At 39.3% G+C, this 21,471-nt stretch overlaps 1 protein-coding gene across 1 annotated transcript in view; it reads left to right on the top strand.

The window, feature by feature from the left end:
- Positions 1-7,869: 7,869 nt before the first annotated feature.
- Positions 7,870-21,471, top strand: part of SLC35D1 (solute carrier family 35 member D1) — a 44,956-nt gene continuing 31,354 nt past the window's right edge. The window contains exons 1-8 of the mRNA XM_019732211.2: positions 7,870-8,561; positions 9,374-9,407; positions 9,505-9,591; positions 10,261-10,328; positions 11,889-11,960; positions 12,562-12,630; positions 14,727-14,829; positions 16,443-16,535. Coding sequence (XP_019587770.2) covers positions 8,359-8,561; positions 9,374-9,407; positions 9,505-9,591; positions 10,261-10,328; positions 11,889-11,960; positions 12,562-12,630; positions 14,727-14,829; positions 16,443-16,535 — 729 coding nt within the window. The 5' untranslated portion in view covers positions 7,870-8,358. The remainder of the gene's footprint in view (positions 8,562-9,373; positions 9,408-9,504; positions 9,592-10,260; positions 10,329-11,888; positions 11,961-12,561; positions 12,631-14,726; positions 14,830-16,442; positions 16,536-21,471) is intronic.

Below are 21,471 nucleotides of genomic sequence, written 5' to 3'. Positions count from 1 at the left end.
GAATACAAGAGGCTAGGGTTCTACAACCAGTTCTATTAACTTATATGGTTGATTGGGCAAGACTTTCAACCTGTTTAACCTCAGATTCCCAGCTGCATATCATAGAAAATTTTTAATGATTTTTTCTCTCTCAAGATTTTAGATGATCTTTCCAGGTCTAAACCTTTAAGGTTCTACCTCTTCTTTACTGTTGAACTTTTGATCAAAAAATGTTGGTTGAGTACTATGTGCCATCACTGTGCTAGTGGCTGGTAATGGTAGAGTGGCTAGAACAGACTTAACTTATGCCCTCATGTGATTGGATGGGGAAGCTGATTACCTGTCCAATGCGCCACGCTTGGAAAACTCAGCTCTAGGGAGAACAATCAATCTAAACCATCAAGTTGTATTGCTCTATTCTTAGGTTAACCGGTAGGTACCAGGAGGGTGAGACTAGCCCTCCTCCCAGTTCATGATTTCTCTCCTGTAGCTATGTTGACTGCTTAGTAGAAGCAGGGATTATATGCAAAAGATTTAATAATGAGCACATATAGGCATTGGCCGATCAAATTTATAACAGAAGCAGGATATCATTCCTAGACTTACTCCTTTGGTTGCTCACTTGTGGGGAGGTCTAGGGAATTCCAGAGGAGGGGAGAGGGTGACCACGGCAATAAATCAAGTCTTAGAGGACCAGGGGATGTTACTGTTTACCAGAAATTATAGAAATATTCCTATATTCTAACTACAGAGTGGCCATACTTGTGTGTTGCTACTGACTATAAACCCTAAGTAAAATTGATGAGACAATATAGACACACAGCTGTGTTAATTTATCAGAGTCTTCAGGAGAAGACTGTGGTACCCCGACATTTCTTAGCGATGCCTGCTTGGATGTATATATCGATGTAAACCCTCCATCTTAACTTTAGTTTCTTCTTTTAACTCTACCCAAGTTTCTATCCAGGACTTCCCTCTCCGTGGCCATCTCATAGTTCTGCCTACCTCCGAGTCCAAATAGGCCCATCACCTCCTTGTATTGACATGTTATCTTAATATATGGAGTGGTTTAGGATTCTAGACAACCTCATTTGGCCCAATGCATTGTCTTTCCTTGGAAATAACTCTAAAAATAGTTATTTTCTGCCAAGTATGGCGGAGACATATTATGCTTCTGTAATCCAAATTATGTAAAGAGCAACTCTACCTACCCCCCCCTTCCTTCCTATCTTTTAATATATGTGTATTACAGGCCCACTTTATATCAGGCACTGTTCTAGGTACCAAGAATATAGCTGTGAACAGCAACAACAGAAAGTCCTCTTCTCTTATGGACATGGACCATGGAGCTAATGAAACTTAAGTTTCATGACCCTCACTTGTGTAAGAACTTGGTTCTTACACCTGGTTTATATATATGAAATACATTTTATAAAATTTGCAGATGTAAGATATTTTAGCTGCATCTGGCTAAGAATACAGTCTCTTTCCACTCCAATTTTTCTACCATCATCCTTCCCCTCATATCAGATGACATTTGAGTGGCAGAAGGTATTTTGGAACTCCCAAGAATTAAGTTAGGAATATATCTGGTCTGAGTTTAGTAGGCTGTATATAGATGGTATACAGTCACTTCTGTATAAAGCTATGTAGTTGTTTTAATATAGGAATGGCTTCCAAGAATACTCCCACTGTCTACTTTACCATGTGACCCAAAGCTACAGGTCCAGAAGACATATTATGAAATAAAATGTGTCCTACAGTGGCTAGTTTCAAAAGTTTGTGGCTAGATGAAGAGAAACAAGATCTGAAACATACAGTCTGAAGCTATACATAATACCTTCCTCCAATCATCAAATACAATTATTAACAGAAAATTTGGGTCTCATCAATACTTAATCAAAACAGAACATCTCTCTTATTGGCAAATAATAACATAGTGTGTAGTGTTGTAAATGCACTACACAATTTTTTTTCTGTTTTGATGGGAATCATGCAAAATAGAATTTAGAATTTCTTTCTGTGTTTGTAGGGCACATTTGTAGCAGTACTACAGCAAGTTTGGGTATGTGGATGCATGTTTTATAAATTCCATTTATCAGTAGTATAAACAAACTGGTCAAACTGCTAGAAGAAAGACTGACTTATTTTTCTATTATCGCTATTAAAAATATATTACAAAATTGTTATCATAAGTAGAAGCAGTCAAAGAAATATGCAGCCAAAATATAGGGAAAAAAATATAGAAAGGTGACAGGCACTGTCATGTGGGAGACCCTGCTCGCTGCGCCATATGTAGTACAGGGAGTCCGGCCGGGTCTCTGGTCCCGCTCCCCACATAAGAACGCAGGATATGGTGAGGCCAAAAAGGAACACCCACGGAGCCATAGATGGGGGAGTCATACCACTATATTCTCGCTGGCGGCATCCGCCTCTCTGCAATCCGTTCTTGCTAGCTCAGCCACCATCTTCTTGCTAGGCCCCATTTTTTTCTCTCTGCTAGTGTAGCCACAGCAGTTATATTAGTGGCCAATGGCTCACTGGTTACAGCTGACGACCAACCAGCCACAGCTGATGGCCATGCAATCACAGTTGATGGCCATTTACTACCTGAGCCAGCACCTGTCTATGTGAGGCTGAGAGCCTGGAAACTACTTTCTGGGGCTCTGTCCCCACAGGCACTTAATACAAATATTAACAAAAATATCAAAATATTACATTTGTCATATGTAAAATGTTTGTTCATTCTGATTTCTTTGCCTATATTAAATAGATACCCATTTTTGTACCTCATTTTACAGTCTTAATTTTGCATTTTTTTAAAAGAGGGCTCATGAAAGCTTCAGGTTTCATAAAAGTTGAATCCGTTTCTGCTGATGGAGCTAATATAGAATAAAGAGGAACCAGCAAAGCAGAATGAGAAGGGGCACCCAGAGAACCAGGAGAGGTTCTACAGAGCGTGGAGTCCCAGGAGTTAAGGAAAGAGAGTGTAGCTAAAGGAAGGCAGAGGATCAGCAGTGTAAATGCTGCAGAGTGGCCAAGCAAGAGAAGGACTGAGACTGTCTTCGGGGTGTATTTCCATAGAGGTCGTTGGTAACTTAAGGATGAGCAGCTTCAGTGTAGTGGAGGGGATAAAACTAGTAGTTTGGTGTGGGTTGAAGAGTGATGGAGGGCAGAGCCAGGGTGAATAGGTAGATGGCGAGGCCAATTCGTAGAGAGAGAAGATTCAAAACAGCTGACATAAGATAGATTTATATGAAGTTCAGTTGTAAACATATTGAGTTTGAAATGTCTTTGTATCTTCAATGCCTAATGTGATATCTGGTATGGTAGTATTTGTGAACGGGTCATGACTCATTATGACTTCAATAGATTATGGTTCCTATATCCTGGTTTTTCTCCTTCATACGGTAGATAAACACTAACCTTGGTAACTGAAGGAGGTAATGGCATTGCCAGAACATCTTATAAAAGCAAGTATGTCCACCTACCCCAAATGTGGCAGGATTGTCTCATGGAGGAGCACAGACTGAGGCCAAATCTGTGCAGTCACTTAGAGCTGTGGGACACAGGTTACGCCTAATACTGCCTCTTGGCCCTTGTTTTCCTGTTGATTAGTGGTTTCACCATACATACTCTCTAGATTGGTAAGGACGAAATGAGACAATGAACTTAAATTGTAGCACATTGTTAGGCTTACCATCTGTCGTGCGGGCGATCCTGCTCACAGCGCCATTTGTCGTGCGGGAGACCCTGCTCGCTGCGCCATTTGTCGTGCGCGGAGGCCTTCTCGCCGTGCCATCTTTCAGGCGGGGCGGCCTGCGGGGTCTCTGCTCCTGCTCCCCACACAAGAACGCAGGATATGGTGAGGCCGAAAAGGAACACCCACGGAGCCATAGGTAAGGGAGTCATACCACTATGGTCTCAGTGGAGGCTGGGCCCACCAGACGTCTGACTTGCCGTCAGCCTTTCCGCCAACCGACCGACTGACGACTCTCCTCCACTCTCTCCACTCTGTTCCTCTCTCTCGGCTCTCCTCTTCCGCTCTCTTCGGCTCTGCTCGGCTCCTCGGCAATCCTTGGCAATCCTTCGTAGCCGCAGCAGTTATACCAGCGGCCAATCGGCTAACCAGCCACAGCCGACGGCCAATCAGCCACAGCCGACGGCCATTCACCACCCAAGCCAGCACCCTTCCACGTGAGGCCGAGAGCCTGTAAACTACTCTCTGGGGCTCTGTCCCCACACTATCAATGGTCATAAATTCATTCCTTCTAGCCCAATGTAGAGAAGTATGAGGCACTGCAGAGAAGTTCCTTCTGTGCTCTTTGGTTCTCAGAATATTTAAAGCATGGTTCAAATAGAAAACACATATAACTTTTGTTCCCTGGCTATAATGTAATCAGTGGGGGAACACAGCAGGGCACTGGGTATGATCTAGCTTGGCAATGAAACAGAAATTGGTGAGTGAAGATGAACAAGAAAGGCCTACACAAATTCTGGTATAAGAAGAGCAAGTGAGCCAAGGGAAAATGAGAAGTGTAGGAAAAAGAAATAATATGAGTCATGTTAACAAGTAGTGTACAGAATCAATTTCCCTCATGGAGAAACATGATGGCTAACGCACAAAAGATAAAAAGACATGATTTAATTCGATTTTTCTGCTAGTAATTCCACCCAGCAAGATATAACATATATTGACCTACAATGTTGACATTTCCAAATAGATGTGTACCAATGAGATCAATTAAATCCAGCCTTTCAAATTTTATACTTTTTTGGATATCGTTCAGTCTCTACTTAATTTTATCAAATAATTTATAAATCTCCCACATATAATTCTGTGATTAATATTACTGAGGTTAGGAAACAGGTCTGAGTACCTAAAAGTACCTAAAGGTCTAAACACCTATGATCAGAACCCTTACTATGGTATGTGAACCTGTCTTATCTTTGTGGCCACCTAATGAGAGTGATTGACTCCATTAGAGTTAATAGCATGTTTCTGAAGGTCCACAAATCATTACTGTTGCTGAGAACATCCAACACAGTTCTTGGCTTGTCTATGGTAGATCTCTAATATTTATTAACAAATAATGTAATCACGCTGAGAAAAACAACAGCAATTGTTTGGATTAGTACTGTAGGATTTATTTTTATTTCATTTTGTGTAATTGTAATTGAGATTTATTTTCATTTCATTTTGTGTAATTGCAATTGATTTATTGCAGAAATTTAAACCTCGCATTTCATACTCCATGGGGTAGCACTTGAACTATTATCTGGCCCTTTTCGGTGATCTCCATTGTTGTCCTGTGACTTTATGAAAGAGGGTTTTATTTTCATAGTGTTAGTGGGAATATAAAATTGGTACACCCTCTTTGGAGATCAATTTGTTAAGTCTATGAATCAAAAAGAAACAAATGTAGCCTTTAATTGACCAATTAAACTTCTAGAAACTTATACCTGTACAAAGTTGAGTAGACAAGGGCAATCAAGGCTGTGTTGTTTATAAACTGAAAAACTGGCAAAAACCTAAATGTCCATAGGAAGGGTTGCATGAATTATGATGCATCTAGCTGATGGAATTCTCTGCAGTCATTTTTTTTAAAAAAGAATGAGGTAAAGTTTCTATATTGCCACAGAAAGGTCTTCAAGGAATACTAAGTGAAAAGAGAAAGGTTGAAAAACAATAGTAGTAATTATTATTATAAACACTTGTGAAATGTGTACTGTATTAAGCACTTCACCATTATTAATCCATTTAATTCTCACCACCACCCTGAGGAGGGTAAAATGGGTTATCCCCATTTTACAGATGAGAAATCTGATGCACAATAATGTCAAGTAACTTGCCCAAGGTCACAAAATTAGTGTCAGAGGCAGTGTCTGGCTTGAGGGTCAATGTTCTTACCTAGTTCTTTCCATGTAGGTAAACAATGTATAAAATATGTGTGTGTAGGTATACGCATATGTATGTATATATATTCGTACGTGCACAGAAAATGGCTCTAAGCATAGTCTCCAAACTATTAGCAGTTGCTTTCTCTAAAGAGTGGGTTGGGATGGGAGAAGAAGAGGGGAAGATACTTACGTGATACAAGCCTTTTTTGCTTGTTTGCTTTTGGTATGAGCGACATTAATATTTTTGCAATATTTTTTTTCACAGGGGATGTTTCTCAAAATGTAACTTTCTAGTTATTTTTCTTCTTCTGCTAGCAGTTAAAGAAGAAATTTGGACTCTTTTCCTCATTGGTAAAATGTCTTACCATTCATTGTTTCACTCAGCAAAAACATCTAAACGGTCCTAGACATCCCTGCCTGTCCCTGTCCTCAAGAATTTCACTGTCTAGTGGAACAGACTAGACTGACAAGCAAACATGTATTAATAATTCCAGACCCTGTATAAAGGGGACGCACAAAGATGGGGTGTGAGCGGCACAAAGGAGAGACGTCAGTTCTGTAAGAGCAATAAGAAGGAAGGCTCCCAGAGAGAAGGTAATGTTTTGCTTAAACATTGAAGGAAAAGTAAGAGTTCTTCAGGAGACGGGAGAGGGAAGATAGAAAAAGCATCGATGGAGGGCATAACGGGAGTAAAGACACCTAAGTAAAGACACTGGAACCCACACTGTTCTTCCCGGGACTGGGTGTAGTTTGACTTAGCTGCAGCTTACGGAAAGAAAGGTGAGGTGTGTCTCCGGAGATGTGGGCAGGAGCCACGTTACCCAAGCCCTGTGGGCCATAGTAAGAACTTCATCTTGTGTGCCAGTTATTCCTTAGGAGCATTTGAAGAACATGGGTGTTCCCAGCATAAGACGAAAGATACAGATCAAAACATACACATACAATGGAATATTATCCAGCCTTGAAAATGAAGGACATTCTGACACATGCTACGTGTGGATGAACTTGAATGCGTGCTGAAATAAGTCACACACAAAATGAAAAATACTGTACGATTCCACTTATATGTGGTACCTAGGATAGTCATATTCATAGAAACAGAAAGTAGAATAGAGGTTACTAGAGGATGGGGAAGGCAGTTACTCTTCAGTGGTTACATAATTTCAGTTTGAGATGATGAAAAAGTTCTGGAGATGGGTAGTGCTGAGAGTTTCACACAATGTCAATGAACTTAATATTACTGAATTGTACACTCAAAAAGTGTTAAAACAATAAATTTTATTATGCATATTTTACCATAATAAAAGAAACAGGCTAAATTGGTAAATTTTGTTATATTGACCACAATTTAAAAATACATTAAAAAATGTAGATAATATAGGGAAATAATTCAACTGTTTTTTTCCCTTGACATTAAAATTAGATGTTATCTCTTTGCTTAAGTTGATAATGATTTGTTTCTGTTACATAATAATGGCTACCACTTACTGAAAACTAGCTCTGTGCTAGCTTTATATCCATAGAGATGAAGAGATGCAGTCTCAGAGAGCTCAACTAATGGTCCCAAGAGCACACAGCTAGTTTGGTGGCATTACTAGGAAACCTAGAATGAGAACTCAGCCCCCAACACCCTGCTCTTTCAGCAGTCCACAAGGTGCTTGATTATCATCTTGCTACTTTTTTGGATATGTCAACACTTTTATTAAAAAAATTCTCCCTTGATCTGCAAAGAATGCATTCGTTGTTTTCTGAGTTCAGAGAATGTAAAAAGTTGAGGCAATACAGAATTAAATGTTGAGTGTTTACTTTTGATCCAAATCTGATACGTATTTTTGAAGGGCTATTACCTTCTGCAAGAGAGACCAAAAGAACCTTCAAAATGAGGCAAGACGCTCACAACCTGCGAACCACGTCCTCAGCCAGCCACATGTTGCCGAATGGAGGAGGGTCTGTACTTTGTTGCGGTCGTTATCTGGAGAATACGGCTGTGAGCCTCCCGGCCGCTCGCTTCCCCCATCCCAGGTGCGCGTCCGCGGAGACCCAGCGCGGCAGGCGCGCAGGCGCGAGGTGGCGACGTTTCTCGGAGGCTGTGCTTCCCCGCCTGGCGCTCCAGTGTCCCCGAGTGGTTTCCCCCTTGGCTTCTTGTCCCACTCGCCCCGTACCCTGGGTCGCCGCTGCCCCTTCTCCAGGCCCTCTCCACTCCCAGCCCAGGCCAAGCCCGGCGCGGCCCCGACCCTGTGACCCCGCGTTGCACCATGCCCGAGCAAAGTCCACGGGGGTGTGAACCCCGGCGTTCCTGCCCCTGGGCGGGGACGGGCGGCGGCCTTGCGGGAAGCCGAGGTGGTGAGCGCGCAGCCGACCCAGTCCACCGGCCCGAGCCCCGCAAGGCCCCCAGGAACTGGTGCCGCAAGTCCCCGCGCTGCTCAGCGCCGCCGCCAGGCCCGCCCGCTGCTCCCCTCACAGGCCGCCGCCGCAGCCATGGCGGAAGTTCATAGACGTCAGCATGCCCGGGTTAAAGGAGAAGCCCCCGCGAAATCCTCCACACACAGACATGAGGAGGAGCTGGGGATGGCGTCGGCCGAAACGCTGACCGTGTTTCTGAAGCTGCTGGCCGCCTGCTTTTACGGCGTGAGCTCCTTTCTCATCGTGGTGGTCAACAAGAGCGTGCCCACCAATTACAGGTGGGGCTGAGGCGGCGGCGGCCGAGGCCGCCGGGACGGGCGAGCGGAGGCGCGGGACGCCTGCTGCCTGGACTTGGCTGCCAAAGTTAGAGCTGAACAAAGTTGGGCTGGAGCTGGGGAGAGCGGGAGGCTGACACGCGGCCCGGGCGGTGGGGTCGGCTGGGCGCGCCGGCCTGGGGTGGGGGTCCGGCTCCTACGCGGAGCTCGGGGCGGCTCGGCGCGCGTTCGGGGCCGCGTTTGGAAAGCGCCTGTCTGCGGTGCTCGCTGTGCAGCGCCCTAGAAACCCTGCTCTTCCGAGCGCTGGAGCGAAGTTGCTCCGTGACTTGTTGGCCCCGGCGCCTGCCAGACAGGGAGCAGCGTGAGGGATGCCCGCTGTTCCCCACAGCCTGGGCCGGGGCTTCAGGGTACCCCGAATTCGCTGACAGTCTCTGGGGACGTGCGCAGCCTCAAGACCATTTAAAATGATCCTGATGCTGTCACTGGGATTCCGAGGCAGAAGCAGTTCTGCTTTAAAGGTGTGAAACCGTATCTTCACTTCCTTCAGAAATACATTGCACGCTGCAGACTGAAATTGTAGAATTGGACAAGCTGAGGCAAGTGACCGCCCGAAGCTACAAAATCAGTTGTCAGGGTTGCCCTGACAACTCGCAGGGACTTTTCTCACCGATTTTCATTTGGACAAGGGGCTGACGCTGGTGTGTTTTCTAGCAAAATGCATTTTAAGGTTGCCAATATGCAAATTGAATTCACAGAGCCACGTTTGGGTTTTTCTAACCTCCCCCTCTTTTTTTTTTTCTCTTACGGTTTTGTAGATTTCCCTCCTCGCTCTGTGTTGGACTTGGCCAGGTTAGTTGGAATCTTCAGCATTGCGTGGTTTATGTCGTTAGAACTTCTGTGTGTGTCTTTATATGTAGAACAGTGAATCTGTGTTCTCTGTTTACAGATGGTGGCTACAGTGGCAGTTCTCTGGGTGGGAAAGGCGCTCAGAGTAGTCAAGTTTCCTGACCTTGACAGTAATGTACCTCGGAAGGTAAATAAATAAACAAACAAACAAAGTAATACTAAATAAATAAAGTAACACCTTATTTTCTGAAAAGAAGTCACTATATATGTATATTTTATTATCAGTGCCTGGCATTTTTCAAAATTACAGCCTTGATGTTAACCAGTCCAGTGGGTATAATAAAGGTAAAGAAAAAAGCCGCAAGAAATCATTTGTTCAGATTTAATTAATGAACAGTTTTGGGGAGTACAACCATTTTACATTTTGTACATCCATCTAATCTAGCCAGTGTATTCTGAAGTCGTTATTCTTTGGGTTTATTTTCTTATTCTGTCTGCAGCAGTCTGACTTCACATGAAGATGAAGTGCTTTCCCTTTTTCTGCTGACATTAAAGCTATGGGCTAGCACATTATCATATTTTAAAGCAAATGATTTGTCTGTCCCACATGGTTTGGTCATATTCATGTTTTTATTTCTTTTTTCTCCCTCCATGCTTCTCTCTTTCTGCCATAGTAATGTTGTTTATCCAAGAATAATGTTTGGGTACTTTATGGGGGCCAAAATTATGTATGAAAACTAATCTTATATTTTAAGGGGAAAGAATTTGATCATATAAACAAAACTGTTTCTGTTTGAAAAAACCTTGTTAGCTATCTTTATTATTGAGTTTTGTTATCCCTTTTTAAATTTTCTAGACGTTTCCACTACCTCTACTATATTTTGGGAACCAAATCACGGGACTGTTCAGCACAAAGAAACTGAAGTATGGATAACTTTATTTTACTAGTGAGGTTGATATAATGTATTGAAATTATACTTGAATGTCAAATATTTAACAGATTATTATTGATTGGGGGGGGGGGGAAGAAATGACCAGAAAGCTTCTGTTACTAAATAATGATTACACTAAAGGTTTTAGTTTAAGCTCTTTAAGTTTAAAGAGAAAGAGGAGTTTTGTATGTTTGGGGTTTTTATCCCTCCGTTTAATGATAGAAGCCTTAAAATGTTACAATATGCTGATAGGAGTTTTCCATTATTTTTCCAGACCTATAGTTGTGAAGGATATATGCCAGGTTTTTTGTGATTTAAATTCTTTAATATAATTAATAAATATTACATTTTTGGCAAATTCCACAAGCAAAATAAGAGGGTGGATATGAGAACTTTCACAGTTTTTCTTTTAACATGAGGTAGTTAAAATAACATCAGATGGAACCTTGGTTGAAATATGATTAATATTTTACCCATGGCTGTATAACTGTAGAGACAGCGTATTCACTTTTAGAAAGAAGTGATAGCTCTCTATTCCATGACAACACTGTCTTGTTATCCTCTAACCTCCCAGTTCTTGGCTTCTCCACTTAAGGAGTGTAGTATTTATTGGGTGTATGTGATATTACAGTTATACACATAAGAAAGCCATTTAACTTATGGCTTCACCACTTCCACACACAGGAAACTCCTGGCATGCTGGATGACTGTAAGATGGAGTGAGGATCAGAGACAAAGTGTTTTTCATTTCCTCTTTCTTCAGACCCAAAAAACCTGACATAATGACCATGATAATATCTCTGGGTTGGAATTAAATTTATCATGGGTCGGGCATCCTTTTCTACCTCATTATCCATTTGGAAAGAAATGCTGCAAAGTGCTGCTTATATAGAGTTTGCTCTTTTTTCATCCATCCATTCATCCATCCATCCACACCCTATCTTTGATTCCCAGCTAAATAGAAAGCACTTTGCAGTGAGATGAGATATATTCATAACTATATTGCAAGTGGCCATATGTTAGAATAGTGCAAGCAAAATGCTCTAGGAATTTAGAGGAAGACACAATTACTTCCACAAAAGGACAATGAAGGAATGTTTCATGGGGTAAGATTATAGATATTATTTGGAAGATTGTGGGTGGGAAGGGAGGTCAGTAAAGAAAGGAGAAAGAGGTCTTTTAAAGACTAATGTTACTCTTCAGGGTGTTTGCATAATAGGCAGGGTAAAATTTTATAAAAGGTGGCTGTTAGTCTCTGATAATACATGTATGATTTCTACCATTTTATAGTAGTTAGTTTGGTGTTTCTCACTTCTAGTAGTTTTGAAAAAGCAACCCTGTCAGGCTTTCAAATAAGAAGTATTTCTGAAATAAGAGTTTAATTTAACCACAGATTAACCAGTATGGGATTTCCATAATGGAAGGAAAAGATTAGCATTATGTTAAAATACTAATTTGGAGAATCTTTCAAAGCAGTTAAAAAATAAATTGTTAAACTTTATTTTACCTAATTATCTTAGTTTGTTTGTTTTTTTGTTGTTGTTTTTTGCAGCTTGCCAATGTTTACAGTTCTGAGAAGGTTCTCCATCCTGTTTACAATGTTTGCTGAAGGAGTTTTACTCAAGTGAGCTAAATTTCTAATATATCTAGTCTTTTACTTGAATCACCTAGGAAAGGCACCCATCATAATAGTTTAATAATAATGTTAACATTTTTTGTCTTCTACTTTATTTTTTGGAAAGTTTAAGCAACTTTCTCCCAGATAATTTATGGGAGAAGTAGTTGGGAAAGTTATGAATTAGAATTAGAAACCTGTTTGAACATGAGATATTCTTTCAAGAATTTCTGTACCTATGGCTGCCACTGGGTGAAAAGCCATGTCAGAACCATCAGTATAGGTTTTAAACAGTGTTCCTGTCTTGGCTACTTTTACTGCAAATATGTGTGACCCTTTTCGATCTAAAGAAATTCCGATTTGTTAAAGTTCAAACTCAATAATAGTAACAAATGATAAGAATAAGGAAAAAAATGAGTATACTTATTTATATAAAAAATAAGTTTTTGCTTCATCAGTGGGGTTCTTTTAAATATCCAGTTCCTTGGAAACATTTAAAATATGGTTGTTTATAGCTTTTTTCCAAAGAAAACATCTTTTTTTTTGGTCTGTGATATAAGTGTGAATAAAACCACATGTATGTATTAAAAAAAAAATTTTTTTTTTGTAGGAAGACTTTTTCTTGGGGTATTAAGATGACTGTATTTGCAATGATTATTGGAGCCTTTGTAGCTGCCAGGTAAGATGTGGGCCTGTATAAACCTATGAATACATTAGAAATTATCAATAATTGTTGATAAAGAATGATCACTAACCAATAAAGGTAATTTTTTTTTTTATAGGCTGAATAAGAATCATGTCTTAGAAAAGCATTCAAAAGACTTCAAAAAGTTAAATCTTTTTGAGTGTGTTAAGATCAAGACTGGCAAAATCTGATTCTTGGAATTCTAAAAAGTTAAATTCATGTAATTTAGAATTTACTATGCTATCTTCTACTTACTGAGCACAGACTGTGTGCCACACAATATGTTTGACATTTTACACATTATTAGTTATGTATTCACAACTCAGAAAGGTATGAATATAATTTTCCTATTTTATAGTTGAGGAAACTAAAACCTCAGTTCAATAACATCTTGAAGGTCACACAGCTAGTAAACAGCAGAGCTGGCGCTAGAATTTGAATCTGTGCCTGATTCCAGAGCCTAAGTGCTTTTATAAACCATGTGGCATTCTTTTACTTAGCATACTGCAAAAGAAAATAGTGTATCAGAAAAGGCAAATGATCATGAATTATTTGCCTTGCAGAATAATAAATAATAGAATTGCTTTCTTTGGGTTCACTTAAGATATATCACAAATGCCATAACTTAGATAGTCTATTAAATATTAAAGCTTTTTCCATTGTTCTTAAGCTTTACTTTTCAAGTGGATGAAGAAAATATATACCCTAAGACTCAGAAAATTAAAATGATGGCTAGAAGCCTTCTACAATGTATCACTCAGCCCAGGGCATGTATATGTGGGTTTGCTAGTGCCACAAATTCTGCCTGACATGTATTTTCCATTTGGGAAGTCCAGTGTGCCTCTTGGATTGACTCATTTATCTTCATTATATTCTCGTGGTATAGAGAATATAATATTTCATTTCCACCCTAAATCTCCAAGTGAAATTTCATTTTTCAAAAAAGGAGGGAATGAGAGTAATTGGTTACTAGAATTTCATTATATAGCTGACTGCTTTTCCCTCTAGGCATTATTGCCTCCTAGGAGAAAAATTCTATGTGAGCATCCTACCTTTCTTTTTGAGGTGCCCTGCTGGTCTTGAAGCATTTCCTTGAAGCTGGTGGGATCCAAAATTGAACCAAACAACAGGTTTCTCAGGGCTAACTCTGGCCTGCAGAAAGTTTCTAAGGAAGATTGCTGTCTGGACCAGCCTTATCTAATTAGAACCTTTACCTTGGGAAAGAGATTGGGAGGGAGGAAGTCTGGAGTTAGGGGGTTGTCAGGCTGCTTGGAAAAATGGGTGTGCGTTAGTGTAGTTGCACCTAAAATCGCAGTGGCCTAGAGTTCCTCAAAGCCTCGTTCCATGTAGTAGTTTAGATACAAATATGTAGTATCTTTGCAAAAGCACAGAATGTGGGACTACTATTTAGCTATGGTGCTAAAGTATGATGAAGCCATACTTTTCTTAGATTTTCATTTATTATATTCAATTTAATAAATTGTTATCTCTACTAAATACTGGGAAACATCAGTTTCCGTAATCCCACTAGTTATACCTTATAGGGGCATTAAGCAATTATTTAAGTATCTGGGTTCCTGCTGTGCGCTTGGATACTGTTGTAGCTTGATCTCAGAACTAACCGTGATCCACACTCCAGACATTCCATCTAATGGCCCAACCACCTGTGCAAGATAGTCCTAAATGTTGTGTAATCTTTGGAAAAAGACTTGTTAACAACTCATCCTTTTGATTTCCTTACCTGGGAAATTGAGCTCTGATGCCTTCTGCTTGCTTTTGTGAATTTGGTTGCTTCTTCTTGTTGCTTGACTGTGAGTTCAGAGCAGTATGCTATTAACTGATATGATTGTTTATTACTATTGATTTTGTTTAAGTGTAGTGCTTCTCATTTCTGAAGATTCTCATTATTGAGTATAAAATTGCAATTTATAACCCAGAATCAAGAAATACTAATAGTTGACAAAATGCCCAATGTTCAGTAACCTAGACGAGAATATGCTCTTGCAAATACTGTAGTTCAGACCTACTTAAAATTAAATGCATGTTCTTTAAATGTAATTTGTTACTAAAGCGTTGCTTATGTTTTGCAGCTCTGACTTGGCATTTGATCTGGAAGGATATGTTTTTATTCTGATAAACGATGTCCTGACAGCAGCAAATGGTGCATACGTGAAACAAAAATTAGATTCCAAGGTAGGTAACAATCTTAAGCTTCCTTAAGAGATGTTACTGATGTTGGGAATGATAATGTCAATTCATCAGGGAAAAAGTAGGGAATAAAGAAAAATACTTGGGGGGATGGGAAAGAAACGGGATCTCTGAGGGTAGAGAAGAGTATCATAAATGTTCATCATGGCTATGTGCTAGAGGACGTGGTAGGACCTGGATAAAACAGAAATATCTGGAAGCCCTGGGACAGATTTGAGAAGTGAGTGTGCAAAGGGGCTGCAGAAGAAGAATGAACTTCACGTATTTGGGGACTTCACTCCCTAAAGTGCTACAAATTATGGGAAACTTTAGGGAGCATTAGGATCTGTCTCTGTCAGGAGCAGCATTGAATTCCCTGGCCTAGATCTCATACACATGAGCTTTATATACCCAGCTCTTTTCTCTCAACCTGCAGCATGCACACAAAGGCTTTAAAGATAGTTTTTGTTAGTTTGTCTGCTATATACTTTGACATGGACACACTAAATTTTATTTTTAGATCAAGCCAGGTCATCAGAAAGCTGAGTATTTGAGCCACATTGCTTTAATACAATACTGTATAAGATTGCATTATTTTAAGAAGAAGCTATGTGGAACTCAGCTTTACAGGTCATAGATTTGTTTTTGAAGGAGTTGTCCTTTCTCTCATAATGTATCCTATCTGAGGACCCATATGAGGTATTTATCATAGATGTCACCATAGTTTTTCCTGAGGAGCTGGTGTATTTTTATCTTTTAACTAAATCTTGTAACTGACATGGCTTTATCTATTTTCCTACCCACGTTTTCTCTTCAGTCAAATGACTTTGCTTAATTTTGAGTCTGCTGTATTATATGTACAGTATTTCTGAAACTACTTCAGGTCCTTTTTTGAAGTTCAGATTATAAGTGCAAATGCCCTACCTACTTGATAGTAATATTCGTATTGAATTTGTATCGTCTTAGCGAGGAACTTTGCCTTCTCTGGAAAGAACCATAGAACACGTGGTTACAACTAGACACAGTATGTTTTGGGAGTTGTAGATATAGTAATCTTACTTTTCAATGTACTTCACATATACATTTTCAGAAATAACTTCACTGGGAAGTTATGTCTGTCTGTGTTGGTCTAGGTGTGAGTCTGTGTGTCTGGGTCTGTCCATCCATCTCTTAAATGGCACTCACTCTGTTATGGTTATAAAAAGCCCAAGACTAGCTTGATGACTTTTGATTAAATTCTGGAAAGGAAAGGGCTTCACTGATGTGTTTATAGAAATGTGCATATGTGTTAAATATAACCTCTTTTCTAGTTACTATTTTGAGGCAACTGGTTGATGTCACTTTTATTTCTCTGATCTTAAGCATTCAAGGAATTTATTTGAAATAAATTTAAAAATTTATAGGTTTGCTTTTTTTTCTTTTGAAAGCTTAGATTATTTTTTTATGTTTGAAAACTTCTGACTTGACTAATTTGCTGTGTATATTGTGGGGGAGGTTTTGTGTGTGTGTGTGTGTGTGTGTGTGTGTGTGTGTGTGTGTAATGGGGTGGTATTTTGCATAGGGTTGTGTATATCTCTCTGCTAGAATCAAATGAAACACCTAATCATTTACTATCCTAGGAGCTGGGAAAATATGGTCTGCTCTATTACAATGCACTGTTCATGATTCTGCCCACCCTGGCCATTGCATATTTTACAGGAGATGCACAAAAGGTAGGATTTTCTACCTATGGTTTAATGGCTTATGTTTTTGAATTGTATTAGTATTTATAACCAAGAGATAAACTATAGGGTTGTTAAGTAATATGCTTATTAAGTGACCAAAACATGAGCATTTACTTTTTAGGTTGCTAATATGCTACCTTTGTTCTTGCATACGTATTGGATAGTACTAAAATGGCTTAAACTACCTCTTGCTGTCAACATAAAAATAGTGCATGCCAACTAGTGCCTTTCTCTTATGTGCCAGAAGGGTGGAGGAAGGGAATTTTTACATTACTACTAAACTACAAAATAGGAATCATAGCAAACTATCTCTGAGAAACAAAAAGTCCTGAAATAGTAGAATTCTTCAAACTTAACCAAAATGCTAGGCATCTCTAGAAGCTCTCTGTTTTGGTGTACAGTTGTAATCCTCGTTTTAAATCCCAAGCTGGTTTTTTCCCTCAGGAGATATTTTGCACTATGTGGTGACTTAACCATGTAAACAATATAATAGTTTACTCATTTTCTGCAAATGTTTAGCTAAATAAATCCAGAATAGAGTAACAAAATAAATTCGGACGAGAATTGTTCTCTGAAACAAGTCGATGTTCATAGGGAAAAATGGGTACCGTTTTGTTAGAATTCACAAAATTTTGTCAACTACGTAAGTGGAAATCTAGACTTTTCCCAAGGATTTCTGTACCAAGAAATCGATTCTTCTAATGATTCCCTTGGCTAGTGGTTTCTTCAGAATAAATATGTTGGTTATTTATTCTAATAACAGTGACAATTCCCACAAATCAGTGGGATCTGAAATAAAGAACAGGTTTTTGGAAGTAGTTAGACTGTTAAAAAGTTGAATCAAAGGTAGAAGAAGGCTGATTGTTTATAAAGCTGGTTTTTCCCCCCTCCCAAGAATTTTCATTTAAAAAACTGGCATAGATCATCTTGAATGTGTGTAAATGTTTTAGTGAACTGTGACCTGGCTGCCAGCCAGTCTAAAAATGACACCAAAGTAGGAAATGGACCTATTGCTCTTACTAATAGAGTGTTGAATAAGTATTTTGTGGCTGTGAAAAAAGTGGGAAAAGAAACTAACACTTATTGACTCCCTATTATGTGCTAGTCACTTTATCTGTGTAATATAGTCCCCGTAACAGCTCTAGAAAGTTTGAATTATCTCTATTTTGCCAGTGTGGAAATAGAGATAGAGGTTCAGAGAAACTAAGTAACTAGCCCAACATCACACTGTCGATGGATAGTAGAGTCAGAATTTAAACCCAAGCCTGACTCCAAAGGCCATAGTCTTTCCACAGTGTTTTGCCTCTCTCTAGCAGACAGTCTCTAACAGAAGCACCCCTCACTCTTTAGCTTTGGGGCAAGAATATAATATAAAGTAACCAGGGCCCTCATGGCAGCGCAGATGATTCCAAATATTGAGGCCAATCTGTACAGGAGAAAGTTAGAAGAATTAATATGGATAGGTTATTCTACAGACTTGGCAAACATGGAATTTTCATTAACTTGAAACTTTTACTAGTAGCTACTTGAAAAATATTGTACCAAAGGAGAAATTTCATTCCAGAGTGACTATCATTTAACTGGAAGTTACCTGCCAGGTTGTACGTAGCATAATTCATGCATATTTAAAAGTTCCGTAACACACATTCAATTTGAAATGCTTCAGTATAATTAAGAATGTTTACTCATTGTGGAAAAATTACTTTACCACCTATATTAGAATGAGATTTAAATTTTCCTCTTACTCTTTTTTTTTAAGCAGATGAGTGAAATTTGAGTAATCTTTTTTCTTTTCCAATGAAAATGCCAGGCAAAGGTCAAGAAAGGTTTATTTTGGAAGTATGATATTTTTGAGTTCATCTAAATACTTTTAAGTGGGATGATAAACTAATTATGGAAACTGGACTCATTGTTTTGTAATCAAACCCCATCAGTATTTCGGGTTTCAAATGTTTGTTCATTCTCACTCTTACTATTAATTAGTTTGGTTTTTATAACGTTATTGGGGTATACATGGGCATGTTAACTGGCAGTATCACAGTCTCATGCTCCTTTTCTTACCACTCTCCTTAACATGCTCTCCCTCTAACATCCTCACATGGTTAGTTACTAAGTACAATTGTGTGTCTCACAGTGTTAGGCTCACGTGATAAGAAAAAAGATTAATCAGGTGGTTATTTTTGCCCTTGAGGGCCATACAGTGTTCTTGGGGCGCACACCTGTCAACATCAGAGCAATAAACTATTACAGGTTTTGTGGGAGAAATACTTTGGATGCATTGTGGGATACAAAATGGGAAGTGGGTCAGGTCTGTCTCCTTGTTGGAGATGGAATGTCTTACTGAGCTTTGCCTACACACGAAATTAAAATATAAGTGATATGAATAATCAATGTTGTTTTGGTAGGTTATGAATTAAATTTGAAACTGAGGAAGTGAGAATTCTAAGTTTGACTCTGTTCCTAAATTCCTTGTGTGCGACATTTCACTACAATTTCATTTTAAGTTCAATTCTGATTAGTATTTCTGAGCATCTTCCTAGTGCAAAGAAAGCCCTGTGTTAAGTTCTCTGGGGAATACATGAGAAATGTGACATAGTCCCTGCCACAGAAGGAAGACATTTTTCTCGCTACAGAGATGGTGTAAGATTGAACACCAAACTGCATGCCCACCAATCAGTACCATAAGTGTTTAAGTTAGGAAGAAATGGATGTGGGTTGAATATCAAGATTGGCTTTTGAGAGGAGATAGGGCTTGGCAACTTTATCCACCAAATGTAGCAAGTAATGCTAACCTGTTCTAGGTATTGTTGTTGAGATACAACTTAGAAAGGTGGTTGAGTGGTTTGCTTTTATAAACCAGCATAGAAACAATGGGTGGAAGCCACAGACAGCATAACGTGTTCAAGAGGTATTCTACAAGAGATTGCCGTTTATTTATTCCACTGGAAAAGTCACTTTCATAGTTAGTAGTCAGTGGGCTGTTTTAAGTCTTGGCAAAAAGGGTTCACATTACAGGGCAGGGTATGTGGCAGGATTTCAGGTAAGAGTTTTCTAGTAAGTCAGGTTCATTTTCAGTGTGCCTTTTAGACTTGCGCTTTTTCTCCAAAATATGTATACCCATAAGTGGACACTCATGTATGTGCATGTATTTTAAAAAATAGTGGATACCTTTTTATGTGACAGTTTTTATTTAAATAAAGCTTTTCCATATTAACAATGTGGGCCTACTTCTGGCCTTTAGTAATACACTGCCTGTAGGGTATGATGCCTTGTACCTGACAAGGTGCTTTGACATAAATTATTTTTTCGGATACTCATTGTATACCTGTGAGGTAGGTTGTTGTCTATAGAGGAGGTTCAGGACATGTTAAGCTTGCACAATGGCAGAATTTAGAACTAGAACCTGTCTATCTGACTCTAGATAGAGCCCTTGTTGTTTGCCTGATTACATCTATCTCCCAAAGCCATTTGCTGCCTCCCTGACTTATATTTTCACCCTGTTTGGGACTCACACAGGGCTTTCGTACAGAGCAACCCTTGTTATTACTTAATTGTTACAAATACAAATATTTCTTTCATTCATTGAATATTTATTTATTGAGTGCTTATTATTTATTTATTGAGTGCAGGGTCTCTGTTGCCTTTAGTGTGAATAATCTGCGTACCACAGAGGCACATCTTGGGGTGACTCGTTTTGAACCCCTGCAAGTCTAACAGGAATGGGAGGGAGACTTTTCACTATTTATCTTCTTACATTTCTTCGATTGTAGAAGTATGTGAATGTATTTTAAATTATATTTTATAAAAGGAATAAGAAAAAGATAAAGTTTTTCTATAAATAATGATTATCTTGCAATGAATCCTAGATTTTAAAATAACTGGGGAAGGTGGGACAAATTAATTTGTTCTCATTATTTGGAGTTGAAGACTCTTGACCCAGGATGCAAATTGAAGCAAAATCAGATCCAAATTATTTTTCTCCAAATCCCACTGTTAACCTTAGTAGACAGCGGAGGGAAAACTTCCTTTGTTAGACAGGAATCCAATAAGAGGGCTCTGAAAGGTCAGCTCCCAGGGAGGCAGGAGTTACACAGAGCAGTTGATGAGGCTGACACTGCCTTTAAGCAAGAATTGAAGGCCAAGGAAGAAAAATCTAAATTACCATAAAAATTGAAAGAGAGGATCCAACTGAACAACTCATTCCACTGAACGCATAATACAAGTCATTGGCAAAGCATTCTGAGAAACCAAATCTCTCTCTCTCTCTCTCTGATTTTTTAACAAGGTTATTCAAGGTTCTCAAAGTCCTGGGTTTACTAGAAACCAAGGAACTGATATTTCAACATTTAAAAAAAACAAACATGTTTTCTAACTTTAAAAGATTCTCCCTTCTTAAAAAAGCGCTGTATCATGTGAAAGCCAGCTTACTTTTAATAAAAGATATCTAGTTAACATAGATAAAGGCCACGCAAGCATCAGATGACTAATGACTTTCCAGTGTCAGTTAGGACAGACTGTGTTTGTTTAAACTTGTTAGTTGCTGCTTCCAAAAGGGAATGTTTGCAGCACAAAGCTAGTGATTCAGAGTCACGGGAATTGGACCCTGGCTTTCTGACAGCACACCCTGCTAGGTGTTCTCCTGTAGGGGTAGAAGAACAGACCCCTTGCTGTAGGTCTCACAAGGCCAGTAGTGTAGGCAGTGGTACATTGTATAATGTCTTCATTATATCACTGGTTAAATTACATGGCTCAGATGAGTTTTACAGGAAAAGTTGCTGTACAAATCATCTACTTGGAGGTGTTTCTTACTAAGCATTGCTGAGTAAATAATGAGGAATTTTTAGGCTGCGGGTTTTGCCTGTCTAGAGTTCTTCATCATTTCTGGGTGACACTGTGGACCAAACAGACTGATTTCTCAAACCCT

Source organism: Rhinolophus sinicus, linkage group LG06, assembly GCF_036562045.2.
Source record: "Rhinolophus sinicus isolate RSC01 linkage group LG06, ASM3656204v1, whole genome shotgun sequence".
Lineage (NCBI taxonomy): Eukaryota > Metazoa > Chordata > Mammalia > Chiroptera > Rhinolophidae > Rhinolophus > Rhinolophus sinicus.
The sequence above is the reverse complement of the archived record's forward strand: the minus strand, read 5'-3'. Positions and strand labels throughout refer to the sequence as shown.